At 45.9% G+C, this 13,762-nt stretch overlaps 1 protein-coding gene and 1 long non-coding RNA gene across 12 annotated transcripts in view; one reads left to right on the top strand and one right to left on the bottom strand.

The window, feature by feature from the left end:
- LOC143896803 (uncharacterized) overlaps positions 1 to 13,762 on the bottom strand; it is a 216,227-nt gene that overhangs the window by 146,219 nt on the left and 56,246 nt on the right. The gene's annotated exons all lie outside the window — the stretch shown is intronic.
- The window catches only part of Bi (T-box transcription factor bifid), an 87,317-nt gene that overhangs the window by 60,503 nt on the left and 13,052 nt on the right, over positions 1 to 13,762 (top strand). For all 7 annotated transcript variants that reach the window (XM_077404842.1, XM_077404845.1, XM_077404843.1 and 4 more), the window contains one exon: positions 13,360 to 13,506. In XM_077404842.1, the coding sequence (XP_077260968.1) occupies positions 13,360 to 13,506 (147 nt within the window). The remainder of the gene's footprint in view (positions 1 to 13,359; positions 13,507 to 13,762) is intronic.

Genomic DNA, 13,762 nt, shown 5'->3' with positions numbered 1-13,762 from the left:
TCGTATAGGAGGAAAGAAAACTTAAAAGAAAAATAGAGGATAAAAATCCGGATGTATCTGTTCAGAAAAAAGAAAACTCGACCGAGATGGAAAGAATAAGGCGCGTGGTAATTCAAGGTGAGACACGTATTCTCGGTAATTCTGTAAACTTCGCACGAGCTCTCCTCGCGAAACCCGAACCGCAGAAAAACATCTCGGCGCTTCAACCCTCAACGAAGAAAACGTGTACACCTCTCTTTCTCTCTCCTCTCTCTTTCTTTCTCTCGGCCGACCCGGTTGACTCGTGTGATGCGCGCGTAGATTGCACGCGCGCTCGCGCCCGGTTTTTCTTCTTTCGCGCGAATCATGTTCCCTCATCCCGTCCTTCCCTCTTCTCTTTTTCTTCTTCTTACCCACTTCTCGCGATTCTCTCTTTTTCCCGGTGTCTTTTTCGGCGCTTACGCCCCCGCAAGAGAGAGAGAGAGAGAGAGAGAGAGAGAGAGAGAGAGAGAGAGAGAGAGCGGGCCGACGGCGCACAAGCGGCGCCTTTGAGCAAATTGAAAACACCCGTCGGATTCGGCTAATTACCGAAACATAATGAGCGCCCTTTCCCCGCTCGTCTTCCGCCGTTCGTCTTCCCTCATTCTTCCTACGACGTCGTCCGGGCAGCCACGGTCGATTCCTTCACCCTTTTACCAGCTTGGCGCCACCAGACCGCCGAATGCATGGAACGTCATCAGAATTCGCGGATTCTCGTCTTCCGTTTTCGTTCACGGCGAATAGGAAAGCCTTCTTTGATTCCCAGTTCCGGTCTATCGTGCAGCTTGGCTTTTAACACAACCGTTCATGATACTTTACCACTGTGTGTGCGTGTGTATATATCAAGTTTTTACTCTGAACATAATTCATGATTTAATACGTCAAAATGACATTCGGTTAATGCCGGTTAATGCGCAGATGAATGCTCTCTCTCTCTCTCTCTCTCTCTCTCTCTCTCTCTCTCTCTCTCTCTCTCTCTCTCTCTCTCTCTCTCTCTCTTCCCGTTCTTCTGTCTCGTCTTCGTTTCAGAATACACGACGCCAAGCCGCACGTGATTAGAACGCACGTTGTTGCGTATGAGTGGTTGGTACAATATAACTTCGGTGTTGCGGATTGGGAGTAAATCAGTTTAACGACCGTACTTGGATCCATTCCGTTCCTCGTCATTTTATTGTGATACCTAACGAGCTGACAAGCGGGACAGATGTTTCGCGGCTATCGCGCGAGCGCTCCTAAAATCGTTCTCTAAAGGGGACCACCTTCGTCGGCGGCGAATATCATGTCGCGTCGCGACGACGTCGTTGGTGGTGCATCTGTTGCAAATTAGGGCGGCCTATAAAAAGGCGCTACTTTTCGCCGAAAGCATCGCGAGTCCTTGAGCGACAAGTAGAGCAAGTTACGAATGCAACGCGGATTTGGTGCGAGTCCCAGAGATACGTTTCTTATTTTGTAACGACGAGACATCGGATCTCCCGATTATCTGCTCACCTTAATTCAACAATAATTAATGTAAATTTGTACAAAGTATGAACAACGAGCCAGGCACGACTTACGCATGTTTTCTAAAGCATTTGAGACAATAAAGATTGATAAATGTCAAAGTAAGTGCGTACCGAGAAATCGCGCGCGAGATTTGTCAGCCGGCCTCGTTACCCCCGTCGTTTTCGGTTCCCTCACGGGGAACGGGGTTTGCGCGAGAGGTTTCTTCCGCGACGACTCCGAAGTGGTCGCAGACAGGGGGTAGAAATTTGTGTTACGGTCGAACATGTCGCGCGCGCGCACGATCGGGGCCCCGAGACATCAGAGGCGCCGCCGCGCAAACTCTACTAATGGACGCTCGACGACGGCGAACCGAGCGCCTGGGAATCGGCCGAGGGGGGGACGCGGACGAAAGAAAGGGGGCTTCTTACTGTTTGTCGTTTGAATGTTTTAGGACCTCTGCTTAACCAACTTACTTACTGCCTCTGTGGGAGACAGCCGCTGCCGTGTTTGCACGGAACATTTCTTCTTTCCTTTCCTCCGTCCCCCTTTTCCCTGGCGACGGTCACGGTGGTGTACCGTCCGTCCGTCTGTCCGCTCTCCCGTCCCGTTTCGTTGTCGTCATCCTCCTCCTTTTTCACTCTTCCTGAAACTGCGGACACCTTCTGTGTCGCTATACATCTACACAGCAGACGTTTTCTCTATGACGGATGCTTCTGCAAACACGCGTATCTGTTTGCGCTTTCTGGCGGCCGCGCGCGGACACCACCGTATTTTTTGGTGTGTGCAACGGGCGGCAGTTAAAAATCGACGCGCCACTATCGCCTACTATTTTTCTACCGATTTTCGTGTTCAAATTTGCTTCCGGGTACGCCGCGCCGCCGGTTTGCTCAGTCGGCGTTATATTAACGGTGTACCGAGGACAGGGATTTGCCTCGGATGGCGGATTGTCCCTGCAATCTTTTTTTATCGTTTTTTTTTTTTTTTTTTTTTACATTGTCATGGAGACTCACACGCGGTAAGCTTTACACAAATTCCTCCACGTGTTTAATACGCGACGTATCAAGATATAGGAAAGCAGAGTTAGTTATACCGTTAACTAAACGTGCAAAGTTCTTCTTGAATACGGCTATTATGTTTGGGGGGGGGGGAATCTTGTAAAATAAGAAATGGTCAGGCGTTCTAGTGTTAATTATTGCGCGGTATTGAAGTTAATCGCGCGAATGGAACAACCGATCGAAGCTCGAAAGAACCAACGTTATCGGCACTCATCCGCGGCGGATCCCACGCACTTTGCGTGCCGTCATTACTCCGAATTATTGAGACAGATTGTGATAAAGTGTCCTGAACCCCGGGGTTATCTGAACGCCTCCGCGGCCGGGTCACGGTTAACGGGGACCGATAATTCGAGGCGAGCACTCGACCGGAGATCGGTCGAGGTTGAACGGAAAGGAAAAAAATAGGGGGGAAAAGATCGGTCCGGGAAGAAAAAAAAGTCCAGCGTTGACGGGTTCCGAGAGGCTTAATGCACGCGTTAATTCTCGATTATTGCACTCCCCCGGTCATTTATCTCTTTTATGACCGACAAGCTATCCATATTTACGATTTTCGAACGGTCCTTCTTGAAAGTCAGTTGTGGCTCGTCTTCCTTTCGGCGGGGCTGTTAACGTTTTTCTCACGACGATCGTTTTTTAATCGATAATGGCTCATTTAGGATGTCAACGTTATCGATATCGATACAATTCCGTGTCATTAGATAGCAGTGGCGAACAGTAAAAAATGATACTTGTTCGAACGAAGTTTAACAACGGTGTAAGCGAAGAAAAGATGTATCGGGCAACAAAAAAATTTTTTTTTCCACGCGCAACAACACTAGGACATATTTGTAACTCGTTTGTTCAGGAGGGCCAGTTTAATAGATTATAGGTATATTTAAGGGCAACGGAGTAACGCTAGCGGTGAAAAGGGTTTGTGCGTCCCAGGGGTAAAATACTTCATGCGTGTTGTCGACATATGTTTCTCTCACGTGACACGACCAATTTAATTCCATTTCTTCGGTAAAATCAGAAGAGCGAGCGTGACGTGAACGAATGGTTGGAGGATTGCATCGTCTCGTTTCACGCGAGATGTCAGATGCCTCGGCACAGCTTTTATGGCGTTAATCAATCGCGCTCAATCTTTTTCTACGCTATCTGCCAGTGACGTGCCGGTTGAAGAAATAAATCATCAGCGAGGAGCATTCGAGTTAATAAATCTGATTCATACTCAGACTAATTAACGTGTAAGAAATTTTTCAAATTTTGCACGTATATCGGAAAAGGAATTTCAACCGTCCATTTCACCATTTTTTTCATCTAATTGTAAGTACACGAGGAAGATTGAGAGATCGCAGATTAACAGTAAGACACGTTAATACGCTTCGGAATCTAAACTGCATCTAAAAGGGGAAGACCACCTAATGCGCTTCTTTAGATACGTTCGCAATATCTCCAAGCTGCGGTTCGATATAATCGATGTGCATTCCGTATTCCGCGCGAGCACGGCTTCTAAACCGCAGTGCTCTCGACGGGGGAAAAAAATAGCGGCGGCGGTCAGTATATCCCTTCGCGCAAGAGTGCCACGCGAGCCCTCATTAGTATTCCGAAAAACGAAGGGACCGCGCGATTACCAGATAGGGTGGCCGGCGCGATCGCGGCGACTCGTATTCTTCGGGACAATAAAGCCGGCACTGAAAACGAAGGGGGTGGCTGTCGCTGCCAGCCAGAATTCCTGGAGGGGGAGGGGGAAGTTCGCTGAGCTTTCAGCCTTCCGTTTCCTCCTTTTTCTTCTCTTTTTCGATTCTCTCCTCGTTTTCTGGCATTTCTCTTTTCTCTTTTTCCCTTTCTTCTTTTTTTTTACGTTTGATTCTACGACGATGAAATCACAGGGTCGTAACACCTCGACTGGAAACGAATCCGACGGCTGTCGCTGCGGCGGGGTCGAAGTAAAAAAAAAAGGAGAAGATGAGAGGAGGAGAGTCCGATAATCGGTTTCAATCAGCACCATTGTCGGTCAGCGTAATCCGCCAGGCTGAGGCATCGAAAAAAAAGGAAGGAAGAGCATCGGACGACCGAAGGCGAGAGGGAGCTTCGCTGGCTCAGCGGGAAAAGCCCGTTCCCGGTGAACACACGTGTATAGCCTCGTCTAGTCTTTAGCCAATATTTAATGTTCTATATTTAACGGATCGTCTAGATTCTCTACGTCCGACGCGGTGAGATCGATAAATACGCGATACCACGCTCGTTGCCAATGCGTCGAACCATTATTCTAACAGGGAAGTTAGAAGAACTCTGATGTACATAGGTCGTGATATTCCCGTGCTTGCCATTGTTAATACATCGATACGTTTTTATAGCTCGCTATTCTTCTATCGGATGATTTTTCTATAATCCGCGTGGAGAGATAAAAATATAATGGAGTTATATAATCTCCAACAATGGGAAGCGGCGAAACGTTTATCGATGATGGCGATACAGAAGTTAATTTCGAAATTGAATTCACCGCGTTGCGTCATTTAATCGAATGGCAAAAGGGAAAAGAGCAGCCCGGTGGAATTTATCTTGTTCGTATCGCGTGCAGCGATAAGAGGCGAGCTTCTGCGACACCGTCGGATCCGCAGAGCGTTTCAAATCACCCGTGTATCCCGTGTTCGAGGGCTTCAAAGGGTTGAGGCGCCGCTCGTAAAATTTCTCGAGCACCGTGCTGCAATTAGCGCGATATGCAAACAGCCGCGAAAAAGAACAGGGACGACAATTGGAAACGATGGCGCCTCATCGAAGGAGATATCGCCCCCCGCATATCTCTCGAATGTACAGGAACAATTTTTCCCGCCATTAAAGGAAAAATTTGAGGTTTCCACTTTTATGTATTTCACGGCGCATCGAGCATCGCCGGCAATTTCACACTTGCGACCCGCGCGCAAACACCCCCCGCGGCGTTCCTTTTTCCATCTTTTCCGTGTATTTCAGTGTGAGAGATACCGCGTCAAAGAGCCTTTTTTCCCTTCGAGCGAGAAAGAGGCAGAGTGAAAAAAAAAAGAAGAGAGAAACGGAGTGACGCTTCTTTATAACACGCCTGTCTGTAAGCAGCCTGATTTCCGTTTAACGTTTCCCTCTGTTGCTTCTTTTCCGTATCAACCGTCGAGGAAATCAAGGGAAAGGACGATTTTTGCGTGACCCCTCTAAACCCTGACAATTCTTGCTTAAATAACCTCTCTCGTGCATGTTTCCACGTAAATATGTATGTGGCTACATCAAACGCATTTATCCTGGATCTTTTCGCGACTCATAATATAAATCCGCACGAGCATTTTGCTGGAGTTTCTTATGTATGTGCATTTATAAAAAAGAAGCTTTATTGTTGTGTACGTTGAACAGTAATCTGCGCAACTTGAGGATAATACTTTTAATTTAATCGCGTGTAAATATTCCTGAGATTTTTTCGTGACAAAGTAATAAAGACTTAGTGTGGAATAGCGATTGAATTTCCGTTCTCTCTCCAATGAGCTGGACTTGGCCCGCAAAGTTTATCAGAAATTACCATGAAGGCGTGGTGGCACTGATGGTTGGCGACAGTACCTATTTGCTTTCATTCAGTGATCAAAGAACGGCGTTAAGTCGATAATCTTTATTTCTTCGCGTGCACAGTGAGTCCATTCAATCGGGATTTGCTCAGGCTTATAGAGCTTGTGCGCAATTTGGCTTGACAACGGAATTAAATATTAGCTGCGATGCCGGTTCTCTCCAATCGCGCTATAAATTTAGATCTACTCCTATTTTTCCTCATTATCTCTTAGTCCAATAATGAACGTAATAGTATAACGCGCAAATTAAATGTTTAAATTGCTATGATAATGCAAGATGACAAAAAAATAAACCTGTTAAGTTTGTTCTAATAAAATTCCAAGTTCTATTGATGCATTTATGATTGTCGAGAAGGCCAGTATAGAGATCGTACCGTTATTCATAAGAAACATTTCCCGCCGCCCTTTAGCGTGTCAATCGAACGCAGCGCATCGTGACACCTGTCATATTTCACCGAGCAGCAGCGTTTACAAAGTAGCCTCGGAAATTGGTACGAATTCGCGTGGAAGGGAAAAAAGAGCACGGAGGAAAGGAGTTCCTCGTGCTCGCTCGACCATCCAGACGGCCTGCTATTGGCTTGTCGGCTTACGTGCAAGTCGGCCATAATGCCCGAACCGGATGATGGAAAAGCCACCCTCGATTCGGGCCAATTAGCTTCCGGGCGAGTAAGTGGCAGAGAAACCCCCCAAGGATCCATTTCTCTCCCACACATTCCCCCCTTTCCTCCCTCCTCCCCCTTTTCCTCGTCCTTCTCCTCTTCCTTCTCGTCGTCGTCGTCTTCTTTGCCGTCGTGCCACCACGAATTGACCTAACTTCGCTGGCCTCGCTTCGCCAACGACCGAGACCGTCGGCGTCGCGTCGCCGAGCCGTCTGTAAGCCCGAAGTTCATCGCCTAATTCGTTCTTAGAACTGGAAGACGCTCCGTCACGCTCCCACGCGTCGCTTCCCGGAACTCAGATTGATTCAAGTTAATTGACTTGCTCGAAATTATGCGCCTAATCGCGAGCTCCGTGCGGTAACATCTGCGGTGGGACGGCGTGAACTAGAAACGCGATTAGATTCAACTGCTCAATCAGCGACGCGCTCCGGTTCTATAAGGGTCTTTTACGACGCGACGCGGTCGGTCAGAAAATTAAACGGGATTACCTTCAATTAAGCCACGCGTATTTCATATTTATCTTTACGAACGTAAATGAAACACTTTTTTGTAACAGCTCACACACGGCGTTTGCGAGATCCAGTGCTTGCTTGTGCGTTTGCCTTCAGTTTTATATTGAAGTTTAACTTTACCTTTTTCATTTTCGATTTTTTATAATTTCGAAACACTCGAAATCTAAAGTGAAATCCTTAATATTTTACGATATTTCAATTTTAATTTTCGATGGTTTTGATAAACCTATGTTTTTTAATTCTTGATCGATTAATACACGAAAGTAAAGAAATACATTTTTGTGCGACGTCTAACGATAAAATATCGCCGAGAAAAACCGTCCTTATTTTTATTCCACGTGACGAAGGTCCCGAGATGGGCCAGTCGCGTTCGTGTCCGGAACACGTCCTCCTACACGGCGGGTCCTCCGCCCAGGGGTAGAAAAATCCACCCCTTTTTCAGGCGGTCGATACCAGGACGACCAACCTTACCACCACCTTCCCTTTCCGCTCCCGTGCGTTTCACCCCCGTCGCCTCGTCGTCCTTACCTTGTCGCACCGTCGCGCGCCGTGTTGGCGAGCGGGATATCTCGCTCGCACCCTCGCCTTCGGCGAAAAGTTTCGCTCCTCCACCGCTTTCTGCCGAGGTGGCGCCATACTCGCTGTCAAGAACCACCCTTTCGTCTTTCTCCCGCCTGCCCTCGCGCGCCGTACACATACGCGAACCACCCCCTTTATCCCCTTTCCCATCCGATGGCTTTCGACCGGTATATCTTTCTTCTCGTTATTCTCTCGTATATTCGTTCAGATCCCAACCGGACTTAAATGTATGTACTGTGTGGATTGTGTGTACACTTCTGTACGCGTGCAAGTGGATGAAAGTGCACGGGATTCGTGTGCTCGCGAACACTGCAAACTAAACTGCACGTGGTTACTTGATGTACCGATGGCTAAGTAATCCTCGGACCATTGGCCAACTTCTTGATTCTCAAAGTGAAAAGCCCCGGCTTTTTTCTTCTTTGTCTCTTTTTTCCTGCAGTTTTTTTCTTACTTTTTGGTTTCTTAACTTCACGATGTGTCCAAGCACGTCGTTACTCTTCGCCTTTTCTTTCTCGCTGCGACGAAAAAATTTCACAGTACCGTCAGCTGATCTTTGACGCTAGATTTCTTATTTTTTTAGTCTTTCACTGAAGTAGTCCCTTTTAAGCCTAAGTGATTTGTTTGCTTTTCTGTACGATCAGTTGGTCAAACACCCAGGACAGTAATGGCGAGGTTTTGCTTCGTCTTCTCGGCTTGACCAACGCGAATTTTTCGAAGGATAAATTATACCACGTCTATTTTTCGATCTTCTTGGTTTTATTTTGCATTTACAATTTAAAATTAAATATTACCACTATTTATGTGGATATTTAAAATCAGATAATAAATCGATCTGTAAGTCGCTATGCGCGCTTAAACTTTTTTATTGATTCATATATTTTAAAGATATGTATACATATCGCATTCTCAAAAAAGCGGCACGCATAAAGAGATCTCCGGATTCCGTGATCCTGATGGCGCAAGGACAAGCGGATGGCAAAGGGGGGGAAAGGAGAGATGCGAGAAAGAGAGACGCGGCAGCGTGTGCAGGTTCGTGATTCGAAGTAGGTGGGCCCCAGGTAGCCAGGACAGATAACACCCGGAGATTACCGCGGACAGAGTCATTAGCAGCGTCGGCTTCTGTGTCGGCCAAGATATTCTCTCACTTTCCTCCCCTGCCGTCCCGCTGCTACTCTCTCCCTCCGCTCGCCCCACCGTCCATTCGTCCACCGTGCGGTTTTATCTAGCCGGTCAATTCACGCGGCACGATATATACACCGGATCGCTTCAGATCCTACCACTTACTTTCCATCCTCTCCTTCCTTCTTCCTCTTCTCCCTTTCCCTTTCTCTTCCTCTCTTTTTCTCTTTCTCCTTTTTGAGCTAGGCGCGTCTCGCGATACTAGCCTCCTCTTTCTTCTCTCGCGAACCGTGTTTTTCTACCCCTTCGCTTCTCTCCTTTTTATCCTTCTTTCGCCGACATGTTCCACGGGCAGAATGCACCGCGAAAGACGCGCATTCGCCGCGCTCGAGCGAGCCCAGATTAGAGTCCGGAGAAATACTAATTGCTCCGATCGGCGTTTGCACATATTTTCCACGGCGCCAGAGGCGTGTCGAGGCCGAAGGTCCACGAGAAACGAGATAGAGACAAGGGGACCGCCGGGGCGTCGCGCAAGGGACCGGAAGGGGGGCCAACGATGGTAGTGGCGGTGGAAAGAGGGAAAGAGAGAAAAAGAAGAGAGAAACATTCTGCTTTGATAGGCTAATGACAAACGCCTAGATTGCCGGCTTATCACCCGGCCAGCGCTAATTATTTCCTCTTTGTACCGCGCCGCGCATAATGGCGTCCGTGCGGGAACGAGCGAAGGTTCTCTCTCTCTCCTCTCTTTCCGCTTCATGTGTGCCATGCCGATTTACACGCACGAGCGGCGCGTCGACGAATTTTATTTGTTACCGCGTGCGGTGGCGGCAAACGTGAGTTTCTCGCCGCGGATTGACGGATTGACGTTGTGTGTGCGTTACGATCGGTCCCTTCACTTAAGCCTCTACGCGCGCGCGCGCGCACTCCAGTGATTATCGACTCTGTTCAACGACACGGTGGACCTTTGTGGCCCCTACGTTCCTTTTCCCGCTCCCTCCAGATGTCTGTTGACAATTTCTGTTTTTCCTCTACTGTGGCCAACATGTGGACCAACTCAATTAAAAGCGGATTTTAGTCTGCACGAGTAATTGCAGTTATTCCCGGATATTTGGGCCTCCCAAACCTTTTAATTTTTCTGTTTTTATCATTGCGAAGATTGAATTCAGTTTAGAGATCAGATTCAAAAGAATGGCATCATATTTCAATATGAAAACATACAAATCACACGTACAATACATACAAATCATATAATATTAAACATTAGAACTTTGATTACGAAATAATATAAAATTTTTTATCTCTCAGTTAATTTTAGTTTCAGCAGACTTTAGTATAAAAGCTTGTTGTTGTGAGAGTATACTCTTATATAAAATTTTTACTAATATATGATAAATTTTTGAAAAATATATTTCTTTGACATTTTCTTGCTTATACAATCAATGCTGTTGCGACGCATTGCTATATAAGAAGCGGTTTCGAGAATTTCAAGTTGGCGCTATTAAAAACTTTCCTCAGCATCGAAAACTTTTCTGGAATAATTTGCCCCTCTCCTCCCTCTTCCCCGCTTTAAAGAATCATGATTTTTTAGCTGCGCTGCGCTCGTTCTCCTCCGCATTTATTGACGGCAGTTTGCGATTCGTTAAAAGACACATTAGACTCGTATCCGCTTTTCAAACGTTTTCCAACTGCGAAAGTTCTCTCTTTGAGCGCATGATAATTATCCGGATTCCGTAAGTATAAGTGAAGCATTTGATGCATAAATTTATCAGCCAACACCAAGGAAGCTGTGTCCATTTGTTCGTTTTTCGTGATCGTCGTTGATAAAATGTTCTCGACAATCTTGTTCCCGCGACAAAGCGAGATGCTCTGAACGTTATCTGCATAAAACGAAAGGATGGCAGCCGGTGCGGAGAAACACGCGACGGAATCGTAAAAGAACACGGGGGGAAAAAGTGAAAACAGAGAATCGATGTCAACCCGTCGAAATCGGGATCATAGATGTACTTTTTTTAATCGCGCTTCCCAATCGTTTTCTTCCCTCGTCGAAAACGTTTCGCTCATTTTATCGACATAACATTCCGTAGTGTAGAGGTAGACAATAATGTGTTAAATGTTGAACGCAAATCAAATATTTCTCTAGAATGCATTTTATTCTTTTAGAATGGTCTATATAATGCTACCTATAACCACATTTACTTTAATTGATAGATTTTTCTATGAATTTGTGACAATGTTTCTCAATCAATAAACATTTTCTTTTTACAAAAATTTAGACAAGATTAAAATATACCAGTATATTCCACGAGAGCGATACCTATATATTTCGCGCATCATTATATAATGATTTGGCCTTCGCAGTTAATTAAGGAATGCTGTAAAAATTGTAAGGCTTCCGCGAACGATTCTCGGGGCATGTCTCTAGTCTAGGTTTCTAGACTAACCCGATATTATATATTAATACTTTAATGATATTGCTCATACGATATCGGCGAAAAACTTGAAAGTACCAACCCGTCTCGTATCTTATTAAGAAGTTCATAAAAATAATATAAAATACTTTACTACGTACAATTTTAGCTTCCACAGCTGAAATTTCTCGCGAAACTAGTTTGATGCCCCGAGGCATCGGGTCCGATTTAAAGATACGCGAGCCACAACAATCTCGGATAATAAATGTTTCCTTTGACAAACGCGAAGATTCTTCTCGGTTTAGCAGAAACATTACGATGTCGGCGCGGTGGCGGATGAACCGGTTTCGAACGCCGCGCTGAAATTAATCTCGCTTCCTCGCTACATCGTACGATCGAGTCACGATCTACGGGTGATAAGCACGGCATCGATACGTTTTATTTAGCGAAGTGGGCAGCGCGGGATTGCGGATTCCGGAGATTGAATTAATAAGTGAATTCGATTGAGTCTCGACGGAGCGGCCGATATCCAGAATACGGCCGGCCATGTTTCGGAACCTATCGATCACTATGTATGCGCCATATAAATTATGCCGATGACGATTGGGGCCGATGTCGCCTCCTCGATAGCGGATGGACGGTCGGAACTGGCTCGTCGCGAATCCGAGAATCCATCTTCGTGAATTCGATGACGGAATCGAGCGATGACACACGTGGCTTCCGGTTATCGATCGCCCGCGTTCACGTCGCCCGGTAATTTGCTCGTTACCGCTCACGTATTAATCTCTCTTTCTCTCTCTCTCGTTCTCTTTACGCATGCGACGAACGCGTGCGCGAGTTCGCCCTTTTTCGTTTTGCGTGCCGGAATATTCTGAACAGCCTTTCGGATCGGATAATAAAAGCAACGCGTGCGCGGGCAAATTTGCTCCGGACGCGACGTGAGTCTCGCGAGCGACTCGCACGTGCATATTCGCGTCCGTTTAACAAGATCGATGGGCGTCCGCCAGTGTAACGCAAGCTTTTTAATCGTAGGATGAGGTCAATAAATTATCGCGATCGGAAAGTTCGTTACTTCGATAATTTGACAAATTTATATGAACAGTGGCAGTTTGGCGATAGGCGCAACGAAATGTACATACATGCTGTAGGTAAATACGCATTATTTTATCATAGCTATTTCTATTAATTAGCGAATCAGCCAAGTGCTAATAAGAGAAATATTAGGAATGTCTTTGACAAATAATATTATGTTTCCAATGTATAAATACGTAACCAAACAATCGTCATCGTCAGCGGCGCGATAAAATCCGAGCGCGGAGCTCGCTCGGAAAGCTCGATTGCGTTTGCAGACTTTGGTATCGATCAGCTCGGTATGATGCATCAGTGTAATAGCCGCTTTGCCAAGCTCATGTCTTCTTGGCCCGCACGGAACTTTATGAAATACTTGCACGAAGATTAATTAACCGGGAGAAAAGAGTAACGTGCCGAGGCACACGCTCTCTGATTGTGTGATTAACGGCAACACCTTCTTGACACTTTTTTAATCTGACGTATCTCTATATTTTTCTTCGTGCAAAATCGCTCTCTCGTGTCTCGCGCCGCTTTTGTTTCTTAATTTTGCGCCGTAGATCACTTTCAGACCACGCTCGCGAGGTCTAATCACGAGACTTCTGAACCCCGCGATTTGCTCTAATTGGAACGCTCCGAACATTGTTCATTAGAATGAAAAAGAAATCCATTTTATACGAAGTTCGAATATATTCGAAAAAGTCTAGAGAAAAAAAATTTGATTTGTGTGTTGTTTGATTTTCTTTTGACTCGATTCTAAAATGATTTCGATGTGGAATTGATCGCATCATCGAGCAATTGGTCTTAAAGTGCAAACAAAGCGAAATTGCAAACATTCTTTGCCAAAGCTAGCCTAAAACAATCTGTCCCAATGTATGATCCCTTTCTTATTACAGACGATACTGAACTCGATGCACAAGTATCAGCCGAGGTTTCACCTCGTGCGAGCCAACGACATCCTGAAACTTCCGTATTCGACGTTCAGGAGTTACGTTTTCAAGGAGACGGAATTCATCGCCGTGACGGCCTATCAAAACGAGAAGGTAAGCGACCTCTGGATTTGCTCAAACACATGCACGTACCGTCCACACGCGAAAGAGATCTTCCGTCAGATCAATTTCGGAACGTCAAAGTGCAATCTTTCGGAAAATCGAAGAACGACTTTGTATTTTGTAACGCCCGGGGAACTCTTGTATAGGAGGCCATAAAATTTATTTATTTATTTATTTTAAATTCTTGGCGGTGATATTTAAAGAATGCTTATTAACACCATAAATTTAAATCGAATATAGATTCAAC

Source organism: Temnothorax americanus, unplaced genomic scaffold (assembly GCF_048541705.1).
Source record: "Temnothorax americanus isolate GAGA-0224 unplaced genomic scaffold, ASM4854170v1 Scaffold2, whole genome shotgun sequence".
Lineage (NCBI taxonomy): Eukaryota > Metazoa > Arthropoda > Insecta > Hymenoptera > Formicidae > Temnothorax > Temnothorax americanus.
The sequence above is the reverse complement of the archived record's forward strand: the minus strand, read 5'-3'. Positions and strand labels throughout refer to the sequence as shown.